The sequence below is a fragment of the Piliocolobus tephrosceles genome, chromosome 4 (genome assembly GCF_002776525.5).
Source record: "Piliocolobus tephrosceles isolate RC106 chromosome 4, ASM277652v3, whole genome shotgun sequence".
Taxonomy (NCBI): Eukaryota; Metazoa; Chordata; class Mammalia; order Primates; family Cercopithecidae; genus Piliocolobus; species Piliocolobus tephrosceles.
Genome location: NC_045437.1, coordinates 38,195,055 through 38,217,858, shown reverse-complemented (window position 1 = coordinate 38,217,858; position 22,804 = coordinate 38,195,055). Strand labels below are relative to the sequence as shown.

General features: G+C 39.4%; 1 protein-coding gene across 4 annotated transcripts in view; it reads left to right on the top strand.

The window, feature by feature from the left end:
- FYB1 (FYN binding protein 1) overlaps positions 1-22,804 on the top strand; it is a 170,300-nt gene that overhangs the window by 67,272 nt on the left and 80,224 nt on the right. For all 4 annotated transcript variants that reach the window (XM_023216469.2, XM_023216471.2, XM_023216473.3 and 1 more), the window contains exon 2: positions 4,787-5,948. In XM_023216469.2, the coding sequence (XP_023072237.2) occupies positions 4,787-5,948 (1,162 nt within the window). The remainder of the gene's footprint in view (positions 1-4,786; positions 5,949-22,804) is intronic.

Genomic DNA, 22,804 nt, shown 5'->3' with positions numbered 1-22,804 from the left:
GGGGGGATTCCCACTAGCACAGGTTAAGAACCACTAGATTAGTACAATATCCAAGAAATATTTAAAACCATGAGTAATATAACAATAAAACTAAAACAAAACAAAATCCTGTTCCCAATAAGAGAGATAAAATATTTTTAGTTTTCCACATGTAACTATGTAGGTGAACTAACTACAAAAGGGACAATTTTCTTTCTAGGAACAGAAAAGATGGGATGTCTGTCCTTCGTGCCATCTCAGCCTTTAACTGTTTACTAGGTTCATTACTTTTATGTAGATTGCTAAAACTGAAACAGATTTTCTGAAAACTGGGGTTTTTAACTGGAAATCTGGAGGATGTAACAAAAGCATTTTTGTTAACAGACATTTTCCCAAGGTCTGTGGCAAATGTAAAAGTTTATAGCATTGAAGATAGTGAGGAAGGGCAAAATATATGAGGGCTAAAGGAATTTTCTACTATTAAATCTGTGTTTGTGAGCTATGTTTGTGAGTAATCTGGGCTAAGCATTATATGGATACATAGCAGGTAGAAATAATAACAAATTGCTTCAAATGGCTTTGGAAAAGAAATTGCAAACGAAATTTTTGTTTTACTAAAACATCATAAACTCTGATGTCTTCCAGATTGTGAAATATCTCCTCTGATGAATAAGTAGAAGCCCAATCTTGATATCATTAAGTTAAAAAGATTCTGCAAATAACATGCACCGATATGGTCCAACTGGCAAGGGAAAAAAGTAGGGTTAATACTGAAAATATTTAACAACTGGAATTAGCATAGGTACAAACAATCAGAAATGGTTGCTGATCATACATCCACCTGTACTGGTGTATATCTACTGAATATCAGTCCCAGAAAAAGACAAGGTGCAGAGTAGATGTTTCCATCTGTGTGAAAAGTGGGAGAAGGAAGGATGTATTTGTGTGAATATGTGTGTGTGCTTATGTTTGCCTATGCATCGGTTAGCAGCATACATGGGAAACTGGTGACAGTGATTGCCTCTAGAGAGAACCAGGGAAGATCATCATGTACTTTATTATTTAAGGAAGATCAGCTTGAGATTAAAAAGTAACACTGCTAATCATTATTCCAAAACAACAGGTATGAACTCATACTGTACTGGTAAATGAGGGCATCAGCCTAACTGGGGAACTAACTTAAGGAGTTGTAGAAGGCTTACTTTTCACTCTATCACACACGAATCTATTACCCCTACCCTTTTTTAAGTAAAAATAAAAGTACTAGAGAATTGAATAGATATTCAATCCACAATGAAATCAGAATGAGAGAATATCCATTTTAAAAATCATTTTTGCTCTTTCTATCATTATGATTAAAGAAAAAATCTACCTATTATTGTTATGATTAAGGATGAGTCTGGGTGTTGAACACTTTATCTACTAAACTTATTAACAGTGATCGTGATTAAACAATCTCTAAAGCTAAGAAGCCAATATTAGTGATTAGATAGTTGCAGAGTGCAGGCTACTGATTTGCCAGACATATTAGTAGCTAAGGGACTCTAAGATGTCCTGCATAGGAATTTGTTGCTCTTTCTTTCCCTGTCTTTCAACATCCAGTGACAAGTCTCACAGTGTAGGTAAACCAAACTTAAATATCGTAACTCTATTATGTTATTCAGGAGTACGTTAGTTCTAGCTACTTTAATTTAAAATTGGGACATAACATTAATGATTGCAACTTCAGAATTTGGTCACCTAGAGAAAATAATGTTTTGTGACTAGCGAATTAGAAAAACAGAGATAGCAGGTAATTATTACATATATATTACAGGCAGTTCTTATCTAAGAACTTTACATGCCTTTACCCATTTAATCCTTATTTTAAAAGAAAAACCCTGTGAACTATAGGTACTGTTATTGTTCTCATTTTAAAGATGTAGAAAACTGAGCCTCACAGAGGATAAGTTCCATGCTAGATCACGTGGTTGGTAAAGTGGTAAAGTTAAGGTTTGAACTCAAGTCATAACCCTAGAGTCTGTGCTATTAACTTTGACATTGCACTGCCTCCGGGGTCTGGGTTGGCAGCTGAGAGACTTACGTTCCAATCTAAATCTACCACTTCCATATTTTCTAAACCAAAACCAGGACATTGAGTTTGATAATGGGTTAGGGTATTTCATGGGCTTTCCCCCCATGAAATCCAAGGCATAAAGTCGCCACATAAGTAGGATACCACTTAAAACTCTTGCTTTCCATTTCCTCATTGATGCAGAGAGAGAAAGTACTAGAGAATGTCTAACATTTCACTTGATTTATAAAAATCAGAAATCCTCCAGTGTGCCAGGTACTCTTTAAAGTGCTTTACATATAGGAAGTTGTTTACTTTTCCTAACAGTCCTATGGGTGCACATTATTATTCCCATTAGGGAGGTGAGAAAACTAAGCCCAAAGAATGTTGATGTCTTTTGTCCAAGGTTAAATAGCCAGTAAGATTCAAACCCAGGCCACCTGGTTCCTAAGTCTGTGCTCTTAGTCACTCAGCTATGCAGCCTCTTGTTATAAATCTAGAATATACATTATATGATATGGAATTATGTCTAGAATAAAAGACATCTTCCACAGAGACAGACTTCCTTCATTAGGGGGCAAATTTGTGTTCTTGGTACTGCCATAATTATGCCCTTTGTACTAACGTTTGGGGTCCTCTGCAACTCTGATCTCCCTGAGGGTTCAGGGAAGAACCCATTCTCTCCTACTCCCTCCCCCAGCACCCAAATTCTCCCTCGTTCTGCTGTCTTCCTGCCTCTTGCCTTTGGGAATTATTTGAGGATTTGAGGAAGTCAGGGGTGGTAGAAAAGTGGCAAAGGGAGGAAAGGTAGAAAACAAGCAGTTTCCAACAACTCAGATAAGGGAGATCAATTAAAGGTACAAAATTCAAGCTGGAAATTGCTGCTCTTGTTAGCTTTTCTGCTCCTGCCTAAATCCCTAGCCTTCCACCCTGCAAACACACATGCCCTATGGTTTGGTATGGAGAGAAACTCTTGCTGAGGGCACCATTTCTTGTAAAATCACTATGCACGGTATTCATCTCAGTGCCTGCCTTCATTCCCCAAGCATGTATTAGAATCCTGAGGGAGCCAAGCCCTGGGCTAGGTGATGCCTAGATACAAAAAGAAATGAGGCAGTTTCTGGACTTCGGAGCCCCAGATACACCTGCGTTTGCCTGCCTGTGCTCACAGTTCCTAGGACTGTTAGGTAGCATATTCAAGGCCTTGAGTATGCTACTTAACAGTTCTAATAATAATTTCCATATATTGAACTCATATTGTATACCAGATGGGCATTTTACAAATTCCGTGTTTAAAGCACGACAATTCTGGCTAGGATTTAAACCCAGTTCTCATGCTTTTGCCACGCCATCCTCCTGCAGTTCCAGCCTCAGTTTCCTTTCTTGTGAAATGGGGTTGAATAACGTCATTCTTTTAGAACTACTGTAAGAATAAGACGGGACGATATAGAACTAAGCACATGTATTTACCCCCCACTAAATGGTAGTTCTCATCACTCTAACAGGAAATAACACAGGGGCTTGTAGAAGCACCTGAAGTGTGCATGAGTCAGGAGGCGGGAGTAGCCTTCCCAACCAGAGGGATCTGGTTTTGCACCTTGAAAGATAAAATGTGCCTGGGTATGGGGCAATGAAACGTGGGGGATAAGTAGGAAAACATGTTATGGGTGAATTTTAAAGCATGAAAAGGGAAATTGTCATGGCCACATTGGTTAACTTCCGTGAATTTTTTAAAGTCTCCAATTTTCAAATATTTCTAAAAGAACTAAAAATTTAAACTTTTTGCTTTCAAGACAAAGAGCAAACACACCATTAATTTTCCCAGGTAAAATGGGATTACATTCACAGAGAAAAGTGAATACCTATTATCTTTGCTATATAATACCTTAATTCTAGACAAGCAGGGGGGACCCAGTAAAAGGACTGCTGAGAAAAAGGGATGACTGTGGAAAGAAAGGTCTGGAAATAAGACTGACAGCCCGTCCCTATTACCTCTTCCTTATCTTCCCCCTTGTGCCTCCAGAGCATGACCTCTAAACAGAACAATTCTGAAAGTGAGTACACTCGCCTGCTAGTATGGATACAGGTGAATCATTAGTGCTAAATAATTACAAATAAGTAGAAGAAGTCATTTTATTACTTACTTATAAAAATGAGCAAGGTTTTCCCACCACATCTCCCTGTTAGCAAACAGAACTTAAATGTGGATAGAAGAAGCAAAAAAAAAAAAAAAGAAAGAAAGAAACTCTTGCAAACCACAGAGATGTATGTTAAACATGGCCATGCTGTGTAAAGCACACAGCTTCAATTTACAGAAGAACTTGCTTACTTTCATTTTTTAAAGGTAGTTTCTACTTAAGAGTCTCAATTATAAAATATGGAGGAAATCCTTTTTTAGTCACTTCCATATTTTTTCAAGTGAAACTTTAAAAATAAATAATACCAAGTTAGAGTAAATCCAACAAGATATCTAGAGAAACAGTGAGAATAAAGAAAGGATTTGTTTCTTAAGCAAAATAAGCAAGTCAGTCTGAGATAACCAAAAGAAAAAGTATATACACAACCATAGCCTTCCCCTTTCAAGAAACTCTCGCAATTTATTTTGCCAGAGAGGAAGAGAAATGTTACAATATCTTGCTAACCAATCAGCAACACTGCAGGCCTCAAACCAGGAAGCTCTTTAAGGTATAGTATTTTAAACTGTGCAAGTAAGACTTTTGTCTCTCAGCTAGTTTTTGTTCCCTATGTTTGTAGGATGCAAAGGCAGATGTAAAGTCCCTCATGGCGAAATTTAACACAGGGGGCAACCCGACAGAGGATGTCTCAGTCAATAGCCGACCCTTCAGAGTCACAGGGCCAAACTCATCTTCAGGAATACAAGCAAGAAAGAACTTATTCAACAACCAAGGAAATGCCAGCCCTCCTGCAGGACCCAGCAGTGTACCTAAGTTTGGGTCCCCAAAGCCACCTGTGGCAGTCAAACCTTCTTCTGAGGAAAAGCCTGACAAGGAACCCAAGCCCCCGTTTCTAAAGCCCACTGGAGCGGGCCAAAGATTTGGAACACCAGCCAACTTGACCACCAGAGACCCCGAGGCAAAAGTGGGATTTCCGAAACCTGTAGGCCCCAAGCCCATCAACTTGCCCAAAGAAGATTCCAAACCTGCGTTTCCCTGGCCTCCTGGAAACAAGCCATCTCTTCACAGTGTAAACCAAGACCATGACTTAAAGCCACTAGGCCCGAAATCTGGGCCTACTCCTCCAATCCTGGAAAATGAACAGAAGCAAGCATTCCCCAAATTGGCTGGTGTTAAAGGGAAATTTATGTCAGCATCACAAGATCTTGAATCCAAGCCCCTCTTCCCCAAACCTGCCTTTGGCCAGAAGCCACCCCTAAGTACTGAGAACTCCCACGAAGACGAAAGCCCTGTGAAGAATGCGTCTCCATCAAAGGGGTCCCCAGTTCCCCTGGGAGTCAGGTCCAAAAGTGGCCCTTTAAAACCAGCAAGGGAAGACCCAGAAAATAAAGACCATGCAGGGGAGATTTCAAGTTCGCCCTTTCCTGGAGTGGTTTTGAAACCTGTTGCGAGCAGGGGAGGCTCAGGCCTTTCCAAAAATGGTGAAGAAAAAAAGGAAGATAGGAAGATAGACGCTGCTAAGAACACCTTCCAGGGCAAAACGAATCAGGAAGACTCGGCCTCAGGGGCTCCTCCTTCCAGGTACCCTAAGGCCCCTTCTAAGCTGACAGTGGAGGGGCCATGGGTCCAAAGTCAGGAAAAGGAAAAGGGAGACAAGAATTCAACCATCCCAAAGCAGAAGCCATTGCCTCCATTGTTTACCTTGGGTCCACCTCCACCAAAACCCAACAGACCACCAAATGTTGACCTGACGAAATTCTTCAAAACCTCTTCTGGAAACAGTGAGTTCTTTTCTCATTTGCTATTCAGTATGGTTTACTCCAAGGCAGAGAAATGTTTTAGCTTCTGGGGAAAGTTTCATAAGGAGGAATGATTCTGTATCTGGTACTCATATGTGTATAATGAATTTTCTTTGTCTTGTTTTTTTTCTTTCATGTGGGAGGCCTGAGAAAGTAGGAAGTCTTCATTCTGTGAGAAAATGCCTTGGTCAGCTGGGGTTTTGTTGGGGGAAGGGAGAGGCAATGCATCCACTTCATTGATACGTGGCTTTGCTTAATGATAACCATTGCATTTACTTCCTTTGTTGGGTTTCATTTCTGTTGAATGAGACTGAAGTATGTTACCCCATCAACACAGAGGAGTTAGACAGAAAATGAGCTATCCTCTAGGTCAGTGGTTCCCAAAGGGAGCAATTTTGTCCCCTAGGGGACATTTGGCAATGTATGGAGGCATTTTTGATTGCCACACCTGGAGGGTGCTACTGGCCTCTAGTGAGTAGAAGCTAGGGATGCTGTTGAAGATCCTACAATGCCCAGCACAGCCCCACAACAAAGAACTATTCAGGCCATAATGTCAATAGTGCAGATCTGACAAGCCCTCCTTTAAGTGACTGCAAATATCCACACAATTCATCATGTTTCCCGAGCCCAGTATTCAAATGAGAAAGGAACAGGACTCATGAAATTCACATTTTAGCTATTTTCTGTTTCTCAGTATAAAGTTTTCAGAGCTTTTCTGATTCATAAGGTAATATATAGTTAGGAAAATGAGCCAGACAAAGGAGTACTTTCCTTTCCTTTCAGGTAAATAGTTAAAATTTCTACCAGAGATGTCACTGCAATTCTCTGGGATGTGGTACTGAGTGACTGCATGACAGAAGCTCACACATGCCTGAGATGATTAATATTTTAGGTAAATGATGTGCAATTGTTGTTTATTGTGAGGGGGGAAAAAGGTGCCTACAAGTGACCACGCTACTCTTAGTCACATCTTTCTCCTTACAAAAGTATGGTCTAGTTAAAGCAGTTCTAAGCCTAAAGGTCGTTTTTAGTTTTTGCACTGTAGAAACATCTTGCGATATGTTATCTTCTTCAGATCAGTATTCTCCTTGTTTGTAAACAGTTTAGTGATCAAGTCCTCTGCTAATTCAAACACACAGAAAGCAAGTTTGGAATGATCCCATGACCATCTGTCTTCCAGAAAGGTTCATCCTTGTTTCACATTGCATCTTCTCCTCATCTGTCATTTTGTTTCAATACCGGTTCATAATTCAGAGCTGTTATTTTTGTGAGACTTTCTAAAAGGTCCCTTATTTCTCTTATTTCTTCATCTCAGATAAAAAATTAAGTATTATAACCTCCATTTTATGGCTGTGACTTCATGCCAGGGAAGGAGTTCTGATGTTAGGCAGAGATCCCTGGGAACTTTCTTCCATCTTTGTTTCACTCCAGCTCCAGTGCAGGTGTTGGCAGAGCACGGTGGTAACACACGTTGCCTGGTGTCATGCTTTTCAGTGAGTTTCCACAAATGCTAACCAAGTCCTCTTTCTGACTCTGAAGGCCTGACAAGGTCTGATTTTTAGTGAAGTAAAGCTACAAAGGACCCAGGCAGAACTGCAAAGCAGATGGAGTTTATCCTTGTTCTCCTTCTCCTCTCCTTTGCAACCCTCCCTGGCTCCTGAATGCCTGCCTGCTGTTGGTAACCCATGCCACAGTTCACATTTTAAATCTTGTCATCAGTGTAACCCCCTTAACATCTGGTGCCTCAGGATGTATTATACTCCAAAATGTATCCTGTTCTTTCTTCATTCACCTCTTCCACAAATTAGAACTCAATCCCTCTTAATCTAGATTGACCTCACATGACATCTGGATTAAGCAATCTGATTCATAACTTTAAACTCTGACTAATAGCCCTTTAAAGCATCCACCTTTTTAAAAAGCATTTGAATTCTTTTATATTTTAAGTAGAAATTACATTCTGACTGAAAAAGCAGTAACTATAAAATGGTGTACAGTGAAGCTACCTTTAACCCTTGTCTGCCACTTTCTGGGTCTTTCCAGCCCCTGCCCCATAGAAACCACTCTTCTTAATTTCTTATATGTCCATCTGAAGTTTCTTTATGTTGACATAAGCAAATACAAACATAAATACTACCCCCCACTGGCTTTTTACTCAAGAAATAGAATATTATGTGCAATGCTCTGATCCTTGTTTTTTTTAAATAAATAAATCCTGTATATCTTCCTACATTTTAATAAAGAGTAATTGATTGTTCTTTAGAGCTGTATAATACTTCAGTAAATGGGTGACAAGCTTAATCGATTTAACAATTCGTATTGTTTCCAAAAAAACAACACTGCAGAAAATAAACTGGTGTTTGTGTCATAAAGTAAGCATTTATTTTCTGAATTTTCTGAACACAAAATTTTTTAAGTCAGGTCTGCCTACTCTTGATCCTGCCACTGCTATTTTTCTTAAGCAATGCTAGAAATACTAAGTAATTTACCATTTCATTTAGGAAGGTTAAAATATATCAGAATTAGAAAGTATGTATTCATTTTATATAACTGGGTAAGCAAGATAAAGAAAAGAATTAAATTTCTGTTGTAGCAAAATTTTTTAAAATTCTGAATTCTATTTTTTATAATTCTGGAGTACGTAAGTAGAAAATAAATAATTATTAAATGATTAAATAATATACATATACATAAATAGGTGGTATATTGTATACACAGTCTTTAGATGGGAAAATTCTTTATTAAGTGTAATTATCATCCCCATTTCACAAGTGAGTGTTGAGATGTGACATATCCAAATCACACATCTGAGGCTAAAATCCAAGTCTCCAGATTGCAAGTTTAATACTTTCTCCACCTACCATTGTGCCCCTGTATGTATGTTTGCATGTTTGTGTTTAAAGCATAAGTGTATTATTTATTTATATTGAATATATATGCAGATACTCCTTGACTTATCATGGGGTTACATCCTTATAAACATTCATAAGTTAGAAATATTATAAACTGAAAACACATTTAATATACCTAACTACCAAATGTCATAGCTTAGCCTAGCCCACCTTAAACGTGCTCTGGACACTTACATTAGCCTACAGTTGGACAAAATTATCTCACACAAAGCCTATTTTATAATAAAGTGTTGACTATCTCATGTAATTTATTGAATACTGTACCATGGTTTCTACTGAATGCATATTGCTTTTGTACCATCATAAAGTCAAGTAATTGTTAATTTGAACTGTCTATAAGTAGGGCACCATCTGTGTATGTATACATATTATCACAAATATATACATATGATTTTAACTTTTTTCAAAGGACTTTCAAAATGTTTATGTCTCTTAATACGTATAATGTCCCGTGAAATAGATAAAGCAGCTTTAATGAACCCATTTTAAACCGATGTGCAGAGTTTCCAGGTTATCCATTACTAATGTTATTAATGGGACAGAGCCTAACATGAGAGTGTTTGCCATGTAATGCAGACTTCAAAGTCAGTAGACCTGGGGTTTAAGCACGACTAATGTATTTACTAGCTGCGTGACCTTAGCTTTACCTCTTTTGGTGTATGTCTTTCTTCGTTTGAAAAAATGAGTATAATACCACCTACTTTGCCAGCACATTATAATCACTACATGAGATTCGTTGTAAGTGCTTAATGCAGCATTTGACATATAATAATATCAAAATAAGTGAGCACTATCTATAATTTTATTACTTTTATTAGCATGAAAATTTTATTAACAGACCCATGATGCTTTGATGATTTTATATTATAAATCATTTTTATATTATATTATATTATTCTAGGAATCATTAAACTGCCTTTTACTTACTTGTTTGTAATATGTAAATGTAGTTGTGATTTATGGTGCCAGAGTCAAACAATGATTGTTGGAAGAGAGCTTTCCCACCGGATGTCCAAGAAACTTCTGCCCTCAGATGCTCCTTCCCCACAGCAAAGGCTGGTAGAGAGCAGTAGGCGGCACCCGGGTGGCACTAGGTCACAAGTGCCCCCAGATTTTGGCATCTCCTACTGACTGAAGCCAAGGGAAGGCATCTGACTCAGCCAAGCAGAGGTGGAGAGGCTGCAAAGCCAGCATAGATGACTGTCATCCCAAGACACTGGTATTATCAAAGGCAATTTTCGAAGGTCATTGTTTCCAGAGTGCATTTGCTTTCCCCATTACCTGTCAACCTGGAAGAAATAAATAAATGTGGCCAATGGATTTGCTATGGATTATGATCGGCCACAGCTGCTTAGATTGGCAACTTCCAGGGAAAATGCTTCTGAGTGTGCTGCTACAGACCCTCAAATTTTTTGAGATTGGAGTTTTTATGCCAACTCCAACAAAAAATGCCCTAAACACACCTGACTAGGCATGAATTTTCATATAACAGGGCTTCCAGATAAATTATTTGCTGCCTGGTATAATTAGAAAACTTATTTATTTGCTTGTAAGAAAATGGGAAAGAAGAGAGAGATCCTATGCTTTAGAAAAAATGAGATTCTATTACTAAATATTTATTCACTAAGATTTAATAGACAATGATGGGAGCAAAATGAAATGATTTGCTAAGTGAATGTGGAGACTCCAAAAAGACTGTTTTTTGTTGTTAAAACTATTTATACTAGCGTTCAAATTAACAAAGATTCATCTAATAACTCTATATGCCTTTTAAACTAATACTATTTTCATAGCCTTCTACTTCATTTCTTGCTTTCCACGTTCCCATCCAATTCCTTAAACCTCTTCCCCAGATATACCCTCCATCTCATATCATCTTTGCCCAATATATTAACTGTTAAAAATATTCATCATTTATTGAGGACTTGCTATATACCAGATACACATTACGCTGTTTATTCCTCTCAAGCCATGAATAGGAATTCTATGAGGAAACCAAAGCTCAGAGAGGTTGGGTAACTTGCCCAAAGGCATAACATGACTAAACAAGGTGTGGGTCAATCTCATGTCTCTCTGATTGCACAGACTGTGTTCCCACTCGCATTCCACCTCGTCGTGCTGGGTGGCCTCTCTTCAAACATAGAATATCACAAGACAATGAATCAAGCATAAATGAAACCCCCCAAATCCTCATTCCTCTCCCTTTCTGTGGCCTTTGGTTGAAACATGCCTTTTGTTTGTTGTCTGTTTTGTAAATACCACTCTAAGCTCCATGAAGACAGAATCCAGTCTGCTTGCCATTCTCTCATTTGGAGTACAGAAGTAATATACATTTTTGTTAGCTTCTCAAGTTTATTCTTTCACAGAATTCTATTTAACCAGGCCGGGCACAGTGGCTCATGCCTGTAATCCCAGCACTTTGGGAGGCCGAGGTGGGCGGATCACCTGAGGTCAGGAGTTCAAAACCAGCCTGGCCAACATGACGAAATCCCATCTCTACCAAAAACACAAAAATTAGCCAGGCGTGGTGGTGCTCACCTCCCAGCTACTCAGGAGGCTGGGACAGGAGAATCACTTGAACCCGGGAGGCAGAGGTTGCAGTGAGCCAAGATTGCACCACTGCCCTCCAGCCTGGTTGACAAAGCAAGACCCTGTTTCAAAAAACTAATTCTATTTAACTGGAATTTATGTGCTCCCAGATTTTGTTCAGTATTAGGTTTTAATACTCTATAGCTTAGCAATTGTTTTAACACAATAGATAACCCCTGCCAATAGACTTGTACTCAACTGAATGGAGCTTGGACACAAAACAACTGTTATAACAGAGGGCTTATCTTGCAGATCGATTTAGCTGCTTTCTTTGTTAAACTGTAAGCTTGACTCTAACATGTTGCTTTTCTGATCATGAAGCTAAATTTTTTTTTTCCTAAGAACAATTTAAGGTTACAAAAGATTAACCATTTTTTAAAAAATCAAAAATATCAAAATATTCTCTGAACTAACCTTTCCTTTGCTTCCTTTTGGGTTCTGAGCCAGTTCTGACAGAAAGGGCTTCTTCCCATGTGTCAACACAATGCTTCCCCAAAGTTCGGGTTCATAAGAACCCTTGGCCTGACTATTGGTTTGCATGTAGGATTTAGTAAAAACCTGCTGGGAAATATTCACTTCAACCCTTTTTTCTAGTCTTGTTCTTAATACTGGTGAGAAACCAAGACTGATTTTTTCCATGTGTGGGCTATAGGAATGATCAGTTAAGCCCCTTGACAGCAACAGGTGTAAAGCCAGGGCCCCAGAGGGCATTAACAAAAGACTGATGGTCCCCTCCTCATCTGTGTATGTATCATTTCACTAATCCAGCCTACAACAACTTGAAACCAAAAGGTGCTTGGGCTATTTTCACCAGCAAGTAACTTGTTTCCAGGAGTGGGTAAGTTTTTCCTTCACAGGCCTCAAAGCCATCACCTTTCTTTTTCCTCTCATTCTCCTTTTATATGTACTCTCTTAACATGACCTTATTAGATATTTACATATTGAAAACTGTTTTATATCAGCATGTGGCAGTATTTTGCAACTTGTTGCTCTTAGCCACCACAGGAAAAAGGGATTCTATGTTCACATTTTAGAAATGCAGTGGTAAGTGCTTTTCTTTAAAGATTTCTCCAAGTATTAATATGCCACTGTGCACTGGGAATGTAAGAACACAATATAGAAAGAAGAGATCCCAGGATACTTTGACTGAAACAGCTCATAGACTGGACTATTACAGTAGTCTGAATCACTGGAGGCAAAGCTCTCTCATACATTGACTGGAATTGGGAGTTACTCAACAGTGTAGTTCAGCTTTGGGGGGCCCTCAACACACCCTGCACTCTCATTGTCCCAGGGCCTGGTGCACACTTTGTGGCTGGTGTCACTCTTCTTTTTACTCCAGCCTGAGCCCAATGTATTTCACCCACCCTCCTTAATCCCTGAAAAAGAGGTTGTCCAGAAGGCCTCCAGGGCGTCTTCCTTCTAGTGCACATTGAAATGTCTGAGAAACCCACTTACTGTTAATCAGGCAACTTACCTAGGTTTAAGCATAATAGAAACGCCTCAGAAAGACTCTCCTCCCTTAACCACACTGTCCCTGGTCAAATTTTATGAACTACCCCTATTAATCTTCCCTCTTGGAAACTTCTCTCTTCTGCCCTTCTAAGATAAGCCAGCAAACAAACTGCTCCCAGTTGTTTCCTATCCAAGAAGCATTCCCTGGTCTTTTTTAATACAAGATTTCCTTCCTTCCTTCCTTCCTTCCTTCCTTCCTTCCTTCCTCCCTCTCTTTCTTTCTTCCTTTCTTTTTCTTTCTGTCTGTCTTTCTTCTTTCTCTCTTTCTTCTTTCTTTCTTTTTTTTTTTGAGACAGGGTCTTTCTTTGTCACTCAGGCTGGACTGCAGTGGCACAATCATAGCTCACTGCAGCCTTGAACTCCTGGGCACCAATCCTTCCACTTCAGTCTCCCGAATAGCTGGGACCACAGGCACGTATTGTCACTCCCAGCTTTAATATTTTTTTAAATTTTTTGTAGAGACAGAGTCTTGTTTTGTTGTCCAAGCTGGTCTAGAACTTCTGGCCTCAAACAATCCTCCTGCCTCAGCTTCCCAAAATGCTGAGATTACAGGCATGAGCCACTGCACCCAGCTAATGTTTCATTTGTATAAGCAATCTACATGGTCTTTATTTCAAGATTCTGGCATTTAAATTTACTGTGGAGAAGTACGCAGACAACCTAAATTTCCCTCTTTGAAAATGATTTGCTTTTCTGCCTGGATTTCCAAAGAAATCTTTGTCCTTAAGGTTAAGAATCTTAGCCAGGATACGCCTGTGTCAATCATTTTATCAGTATTCTCTCAGGCTCTTAGGAATTTGCTGTGCTATATGAACGAGGTCACACTAGTTCTTTTGATCTGGCTGAAGGATGACAAGTGCATCTGCAAGTTCTAATCCAGTGTGATAAATTTGCCTTCCCCTCAGAACTGCGATTTGAGTTCTGAGTGTGGCTTTGAATCCACTCTTCTGTGGCATACATATTAGCTGTGCTGGCCTCCAGGGCAGTCCTTACTGGGAACCCAGATTCCGTTCCGTTCCCTGAGATCTCATTCAGTGCCCTGTACCGGGGCAGGGCCAGCCCTGGCAGCTCATCCTCCTCCTGCCTCTCGTGTGATCCTGTTGTGGTATTTAGGACTTTTGTGCTGAAGGATTTCCCTTGACCTTCCCAGGCTACTCCCTCGCCTTAGAGTTTGCTTCTCCAACCTGTAGTGTATTAGAGAGAATGCACAGGCTTTTCTGGAACCACTGTTTTCCCCCAGTATTGCTTCTGGACATAGAGAACAGGTGGGAAGGTTAGCGTGCCTCCAGTGGCATCAGAACCTTCTGTTTCTTCCCTTAGCCACTACTTTTTGAAGTTTATGCATGATATTGTCTTCCCTTTCTTGTGAGGTGACTGCTAGTGAGTTTTAGATAATGTTTGCCTTGACTTATTTTGTTTTTTACTATTTTTACTTGGGAATTGGAGGAGGGACACTCTGAGATTTCCCATCCTCATTTTTAAATACCACTAAATATTTAAATTATAGTCTAAGGATCACATTTCCAAAAAGATCATCGATTTACCCCTTCACAAGGCAGATAGCAAGATGGCAGAACTATTAATAACATGCACTGAGTGCCCGCCCCAAGCCTTGTTCCATGCTCTCTGGACCATGATCACTGATCAAGGACACTCAGGTGTCCTCTAACCCCTCCCCAAGTCTCCCACTCTGAGGAGTCTTGTGGACATGAGACATTCCCAGTGGGGTATGAGGAAGATCCAGGGCTGGATGCCTGGACTGTGATAGAGCCTGCCCTCTCCTAACCTGCAGATGCCTTGAGGGCCATCATTGTGTAAGCCTTTAATCAGCCAATCCACTTAGAGGAGGAGGTGAACAGAACACTGGATGGAAGAGTGAGCCAGGACAAGGAGAAGGCCTCTGGAGCTGGCCTGTGAGAAAGGCAGATTCCTTATCTTCAGAGACTTTGCCATTGAAAAGTTTCCTTGGCATAGTTAGGGTCCTGGTTCCCTGCTGCACACTCAATTTGACCTTCAAGATTCTTTCTGCTCAGGCACCAGCTATTCCTTTAATATTAATTTTAGCTCAACAATAGTCCACACTTATCATTTAGTTTACAGGGAAGAGTTTCCTTAATATAGTTATACTCACCCTGCTTTTAAGTTATACTCACCTAGCATAACTTAAGGCAATATGCCATGATTTGCCCTTGTTATAAGAACTCCTCCTGCGATCAAGAGGCTAAAACTAACATATGTTTAAGCATCTCAAAAAATAAGAAAATATTGTCCATTCAACTGGCATTGTATCAACTTTCGTAGCATACAAGAAGATATGACCACTTGTAATATAAACAAATGTTTTCACAGTTGCTGAGATAAATAAAATGTAAAATACATTACCCTCAAATAAAGTATGAGATGCATTGTGAGATGATTTACCTAATTTGATCAAAATTATACAACCCCTAAAATATTAAAAGCATTAAAATGAAATTATAGTTTATTATAATAATTATAATAAAGGAGAATGAAAAGAAATTTTAATAAAATACAAATACATATGAATATAATAATTAAAAATAATAAAGGGTCTTTCTGATTTACCTTCAATTGTGTATACACGCATCAAATGTTTAGAACTAGCTAAGAATATCGGACAAATGTATGTGTTATGATTCAGTCTGCAGGAGATGCCTTGTGTCACACAATCTGCTAAAACAATTTCCAAGCCAAGTCAAATAAAATCTTTTTATAAGTGATTAGATGATGAATATACTTTTGCCATTAAAGACTTCTTCTTTGCCTTGATTAAAACTATTTCTCATATGATGGGTTTCTATGCTAAAAGAATGTCTTTGTTCATGCTTTTTGTTTTCAAAACAAAATGAAATTGACTTATCTAACAAAAGAATAATTGCAGCTATTGGAAGAACAAAATTATGCCTCATGAGCAAAAATCCAGCTACCTATTTTTACAAAAATATTGGAAATGTTCTATCCTTTCAGACAAGGCACAATAATGACAGTTAATGGCGTGGCTTTAAAGTCCAGGAAATCATGTACAGCAATAGATTATTTGTTTTTCCAGCATCTGAGGAATAAGGGAGAGAAAAAGAGTTAAAAAGCTGGAGACATTTAACTGCTATATTAACCATTAGTAAAGAGATAAGAAATATGTCTCTCTTTGTTTAAATTGCCACCAAGGGGGAAGGATTATACTTCATTCTGTCTGGCATATCAAAGGTAGAAAAAAGCATCTAGAACACTCAATACAAATAGATATTATCAGGAAAAAGTAACCGAAGATGAGACATCTGGTTATAGAAAAAAATCAAAGCCAAAAACCATATGAGGTTTCCTTCTCTCCAAAGTAAGAACCTACATTGTAGAATCAGCTGTTTGTATTTATTATAACAGTCCACATCTCTCTGCAGCTGCATGACTGCATACCACAACGGTTTTTTCAGCCCTGGTCCTGGCAACAGAGCCTGTGTGTTTCCAGGGGTGGTAGTAGGTCTATTGAAGTAAAGAGAGACATGCTTCTGTTCTCTTTTCTTGTTTTTCTTATAATTATCAGAAGAATAAAACAGCTTCCCTGGTTTTTAAAAGCAACCTGTGTGGCGATATGATTAGTTACAACCAGGCAATTAAAAGTCTGTCCCCCAAAAATGGCAAAGAAGATAAATCTCTCAGACAGACATCCACACCATGTTTGAGTATTCGTTTGTCTTATTCTGGAATAGAAGGTAATCGACAATTATTAGGTGGAGAAAGAAACCTGGATTTGTGGAAAAAGAATCCTCTTAGTGTTTGTTTTACAATCCTACAGTACTTCCTATTTCTTTTCCAAATTGTCACCTTTAAAAAGTTGAGGTTGCCTCATGCGCTCTCAGTCATTGAGGATCTAGAGTGCAGCTTCTCTAGGGCTTCTGCTTCTCCCAGCTCTCCAGCCTTTCACTTTTGGTTCATCTAGAAACCAGATGTGAGATGTATGTGTGTGACAAATCCAACATCACACACACACACACACACACACACACACACACAAGCATGATTTGCTCCTCAGTCATTTTTCAAAAAAGCAGGTTTATGCAGAAGAATGAGGCAAACCTTTAAAATGCATTTCAGTAATCGCTGTTTCTTTAAGTTAAAGAGAATTTTCTAGACCTGATACAAGCCATTTAACAAGCAGGAGTTTCATTTCTTTGTAGGAAGGAGTTGCCGTTGATTTCTCTGAGTCCTGGAGTCCTTAGTCCTCATGGGGAGAAATCAGTTGTTCTCGGGCTGAGTGGCATGCAACCGGATACAGTGTCCAGTTCTCCCACTAGGTCTGTACCTACCAGCTGGGGGCTAACCCTAAGGTTGTCCAGAGCTCCTCAGGATTGGGTGGAGCAGCCTGTGCTACAAAACCTAGCAAGGAACATTCCATCACCTGCCCCCAACCAACTTTCTCCCTCTCGTTTTCCCACTTTCTTCTTCTTTCTCATCTTCTAAACTGTGTTCTTTCTCAAAAGTCTTAATTCTTTTCTATTCCTTTGACCATCACTGCAAATCTCCCTTCTTTTTGGTCAGTGAAACCTACAGAAAATGCTGGGCTTTATGGATCAATCTCTTTAAAGAGATTGCTGAATTCTGAACTACTAAGAAAGCACAGAGAATTACAAGCGTCAACATTATGTTAAAGTAGAAAAGCCAATGTAGGAAATATAAAAGCTGTGTTACTGTGCTCCTTAAAATCAGGACAAAGTTAGTGCCAAACATCATCTTGTGTGTTATTCAAAAAATCTGATGCTCTGTGCAGATCTGTGAAGGAGCAACTGGCTCGCTTTCTCAAGGTCACTTCTAGCTTCCGGCTCCTGCTTCTTCTAACTCGGATGGGTTTGGGGATTGCACCCCCGACCCTGTGGTGTACTGCAATAACCCAAACAAAGACTCAGCAGTTTCCCTTAGTTTTCACTGCAGACCACTTATCAAAGGCATGTGTGTGCAGGACAGGCTTCACTGAAGGTTTGAGGAGCCAGAGGGGTTTACATTGCAACTTGAGCTGGAAATTTAAAATATTGGCAGTCTCTGTCCTTCAAAAACAGCAGGTATTTTGCAACTCAGGCTCCTAACTTCTCCCTGTAGCTCACCCTCTTTTTTTCTTTTCCTCATTTCTTTGACCTATCCTTCCCAAAGGCAAAGAAACAAAAACCAGAACCACACTTTCCACTTTATTACTCAGAATAGTTCAGTTATCTCCAAGCTGAACCCTTCGACACAGCTGTGGTCTTCCTTTGAATATTAGCAGAAGTTTCTTACTCAAAGTCCTCCTCCCAAAAGAAGTCAATGGGAACGGGTGGCCGGGGGAGGAAGTGGGTTTATTTTCTGTTGCTATTGATAGTCATTGTATTACTAGAAATGAATTGCTGATGAACAGAATATATTCAGGAGAATTTGGTCAGTTCCAGTGCAAGTACAGAAACTGAGTTGTTCCAAATTGATGTGAGAGTCAGGCTGTCTCATCTGTTTATTTTCAATGTCTAATAAACAAAGATCCTTAAAAAAAAAAAAAAAAAGGGAATTCCAGAAAAGGCATTCTTCTGTCAGACCGGGGGTTTGAAAGCGTTCAGGTTCTTTCCTGAGTTACAATATTACAAGGATACCCCAGACAACCAGCATCTCTTACTTGTCTTCCTGATCATTGTGAGCTCTAAATGGGTTTCTGAGGAGAAAGATGATGAGGACAGATAGCGGTTCTAGTAAACAGTGAATGTGTCATATATTCGGAAGAAGCAAAAAAAAAAAAAAAAAAAAATCAAAATTGTGCATTCATCTTTCAAAGGTTCTCAAACTTCTAGAAGCTGCATAAGAATGTCCCCAAAGCTTTTAGTTCAAGAGGTCTGGGATGGAACTCAGGAATCAGAATAGTTATCCAGTTTCACCAGATGATTCTAATGTAGGTTGTTCCTGGATCACATTAAAAAGTACTGTACTAGGACGGGAGCAGTGGCTCACGCCTGTAATTCCAGCACTTTGGGAGGCTGAGACAGGTGGATTACCTGAGGTCAGGAGTTTGAGACCAGCGTGGCCAACATGGTGAAACCCCTTCTATATCTATACTAAAACTACAAAAAATTAGCCGGGCGTGGTGGCAGGTGCCTGTAATCCCAACTACTTGGGAGAATCACTTGAATCCCGGAGGTGGAGGTTGCAGTGAGCCAAGATCGCACCATTGCACTCCAGCCTAGGCAACAAGAGAGAAACTCTGTCTCAAAAAAAAAAAAGTACTGTAGTCTATGAGAAGGATTAGAGTGGGGGCAGTGGGGCTGCGGGGCTGGGGGGTGGTACCGTGGTGTTGGGTGTGCAAGGGTTGAGGGGGAGAGGAAGGGTTTCTAAGCCATAGATATTTTTCTTAAAACAAAAGAAATGCTGTAACACTGAGCCAGGATACTAGCAGTTAGTGATTACATCAAAACATGCAAATGAATGAATAATCCATTTAAGCAAACAGGTAGGTCTGTGGTTGTTCTTGAACATTTGCTTAGTGAGGGAAAGAACAAAGGTGTTATTCAAATATCTAACATATTCCATGGCATAGCTCTGACAGCTTGGAGTAGCTGAACAAGTTCTTCGCTATGGCAGATATCAACCCTTTAGTTACTGGATCACAGAGAGGTCCAAGGGTTCCTGAGGGATGTCGGGACCTTTGGAGGGCTGCAGCAACTTCACTGTTTCAATAATTGGTAGATAGTGCACACCAACTGGCCATCAGCCTGGAAGAGTAGTGTTGTGTTCTACCCACATGACACCTGTAATCAACGACTCTTGCCACCCTCTCCCTCTCTTTCCTTTCTTTCTTTTTCCTGTTCTCTATTCCCTTTCATTTTCATTTCATTGTTCCCCCTTCTGCCCTGCATTGGCTTGAGGTTTGTTCCACACAGTGCTTTCAGGTGGCACATATAATTACTATTCCTTAAATATAAAAAATACTTAGCACTACTGGTGGTATGCAAGGCAAAGAAAAAAAATAAGAGCTGCCTCTATCTTCATAAAGGCCATAATGACAATGGAGCCCACAGTCCTGCCCAAGATGACCACACTTGTTCCTTTAGGAGGTCTCCATATACCCCTTCCCACCTGCCCAAACTGACCAGGAAGGCTCAGAGATGAGAGGAGCTAAAAGCACTACATCTTTTTATGCTCTCAAACTGATCATTGCCCAAATGCAACTGTGCTGGCCTAGTTACCCCACTATCTAGATGTCTCATCATTTAGTAACAATGTTCATCTTGTTCTTCAGTGATGTTTTAGTATGTTAAGTACCTAATCTTCAAAATAGGCCTGTGCTCACATAGTACTTAAAAGAAATTAGACCAATGCAAAAGTAAGCTAGGTAGTTGCCTTGAAATCAAGGTGCCTTTCTTTTATAATGCTTTATAGTTGGATCTTCAAAGATCAGCAAGTTGAAGAAAAACACTCTCAAGTTTTCATGCTGTAGACAGACTCCTGTGTTTGTGAGCCTAATGATAAAAGAAGAGGATGAATGTGGCACTGATAAAAACATTTTTTTCAAGCTTGTCACTGTATTTTTGTAAGCTGAAAGCTTTTTTAAGCTTGCTTTGAAGTTGATAGGCAACCCTGCAAAAAACACAATGAGCACTTAACAATCTATGAGAAGTGAGGTGTATTATAAAGACAGGACCACTTTTTTGTTTTGAAGAATGTAGGAGTTTTCACAATCTTTTTTTTTTTATCAGGAGTTAAGAGCAGTTGCTTTCTTATTTGAAAGACTTGGGTTCCAGGACCAACTGTACCAATTTCTGTAGGACCCCAAGGAGGGTTCTCGGCTTCTGTTAGCCTCAGTTTTCTCATCTGCTAATGGGGATAATAAGTCTGTCATAGAATTTTTGTTAGGATTAAAAGGAAATGTAGTAATAACACGTAGCACAGTTCCTAGTACATCATAAAGACAATTATTGGCAGCAATTTAATTAATATTTTTAAAGGAGAAAAGGAGAAAAAACTCAAATAAAGACCCAATGGAAATAGATGAATAGTAGGTGGTAGCTATTAGCCGCTGCCTCAGGGATCAATACTAGTAAAAAAAAAAAAAAAAAAATAGGCATCCAATTGTTGCAGGTGTTAAGTCACATTTTGTTTTGCTTAAACATAACATAAAAGATTTTCATTATCACATCAACTTGATCCTCTTGTAGATGCGGTCTCTTCCTGTGCCTCTCTTGCTGTATTACTCTGTTTCCTTAGGTATAAATTGTACTCTTTGTTGACTTCAGAGTGCTGTTTTCTCGGTGTTGTTTTTTTTGAGATGGAGTCTCATTCTGTCACCAGGCTGGAGTGCAGTGGCACCATATCGGCTCACTGCAACCTCTGCCCCCAGGGTTCAAGCGATTCTCCTGCCTCAGCCCCCGTGAGTAGCTGGGATTACAGGCACATGCCACCACGCCCAGCTAATTGTTGTATTTTTAGTAGAAATGGGGTTTCACCATGTTGGCCGGGATGGTCTTGATCTCTCTACCTCGTGATCCGCCCACCTTCTCCTCCCAAAGTGTCGGTGTTGCCTTTTTAATGTTTGAAGATTCTTGGTTTTGTGTGTATGTTTTAGTGGAGATTGAATTCAATTGTCTGCGATTTCTGTTTGTGCAGCCCGCTTGAGGGAAGAGAGGGGTGGCGTTATTGTACCTGGACATCAGGCGCTTTGACAGCCAGTCTTTAATCCAGGTGCTCCTCTTTCCTCCTGGACAAGGCTGCCAGCAGGGCTCTGCTCAGCTTCGCTCACTCGTAGTTCTCAGTATTTCTGTTGTGTAGAAGTCAAAAGTGCCTGGCTGCCCCTGCTTCATACCCTCAAGTGGTCACCCATGAGCCCCTACCTGCTCCCAATATTCTCCATCTTGAGTGTGGAACTCTCACGGAGTGGCTCCGACTTTTATAGCTCTCTCTCGTGCTCTCTTCGGGCTTTTATTACCTGGTTGATCTGATCTCTCTTCAAATCTTTTAGGGATTCCTCATGGTTTCTGACCCACTGTGGGTTTACTTTTTTGTTTTCCAGTGTGATTGTGGTATATGTATACATATATTTTTAGTTAATTATCTTTTCTATCCTTTCTAGAGATTTAAGGTGAGCAGAGCTTGCTGCCACATGAAGCTCAGCCTACCATCTTGACTGGGAACTTTTAATCACATCTCTAAGAGGGAAAACATTAGTAAGACATTTAACTGCTACAAAGCATCAATATCAGAAAAATAATGGGTTATCTTAAAAGAACCACCTAAGGTTTAGGTATACACAATGCAAAGAAGAGTGAAAAATTCAATCATCCTCAGGTATTGACAGTGTATTTATGATAACAATGAAGAGTGTGCACATGGTAACAATAAGACAACCATCCTAAAGAAGTTAATTATTTATCTGGGCTTCTCATTTCTTGAAATAGGTCAAGAAGAAAGCAGTGTTTACTTGGTCTAATGAGTACTCTTCCCTATCCATAGGACTTATAAAATCTGAAGAGAATTTTAACTTAGAGTCCAAACTTAAATTATAAATGCTAATGACATATAAGCTAAAATTAAAGTTAACTAAAGCTGGGTCAAAATTGTTTTCACTTATAGTACTTTGTATCTAGGGAAAAGAATGGATGTATATTGATGTTGAAAGATGTCCATGGCATATAATTAATGAATTAATATTTTATTATAAAATACATATAATTGCTGTAAAATTTTATAACTAAGTTAGAACAGGTTGTGTATCATCTCTTGCTTTTGAGAGCATACTAGTTTTAAAACCTGTATCCAACAGGTGATCTCTATTACATTAAAATGAACTTGGGGGCAAAGGAT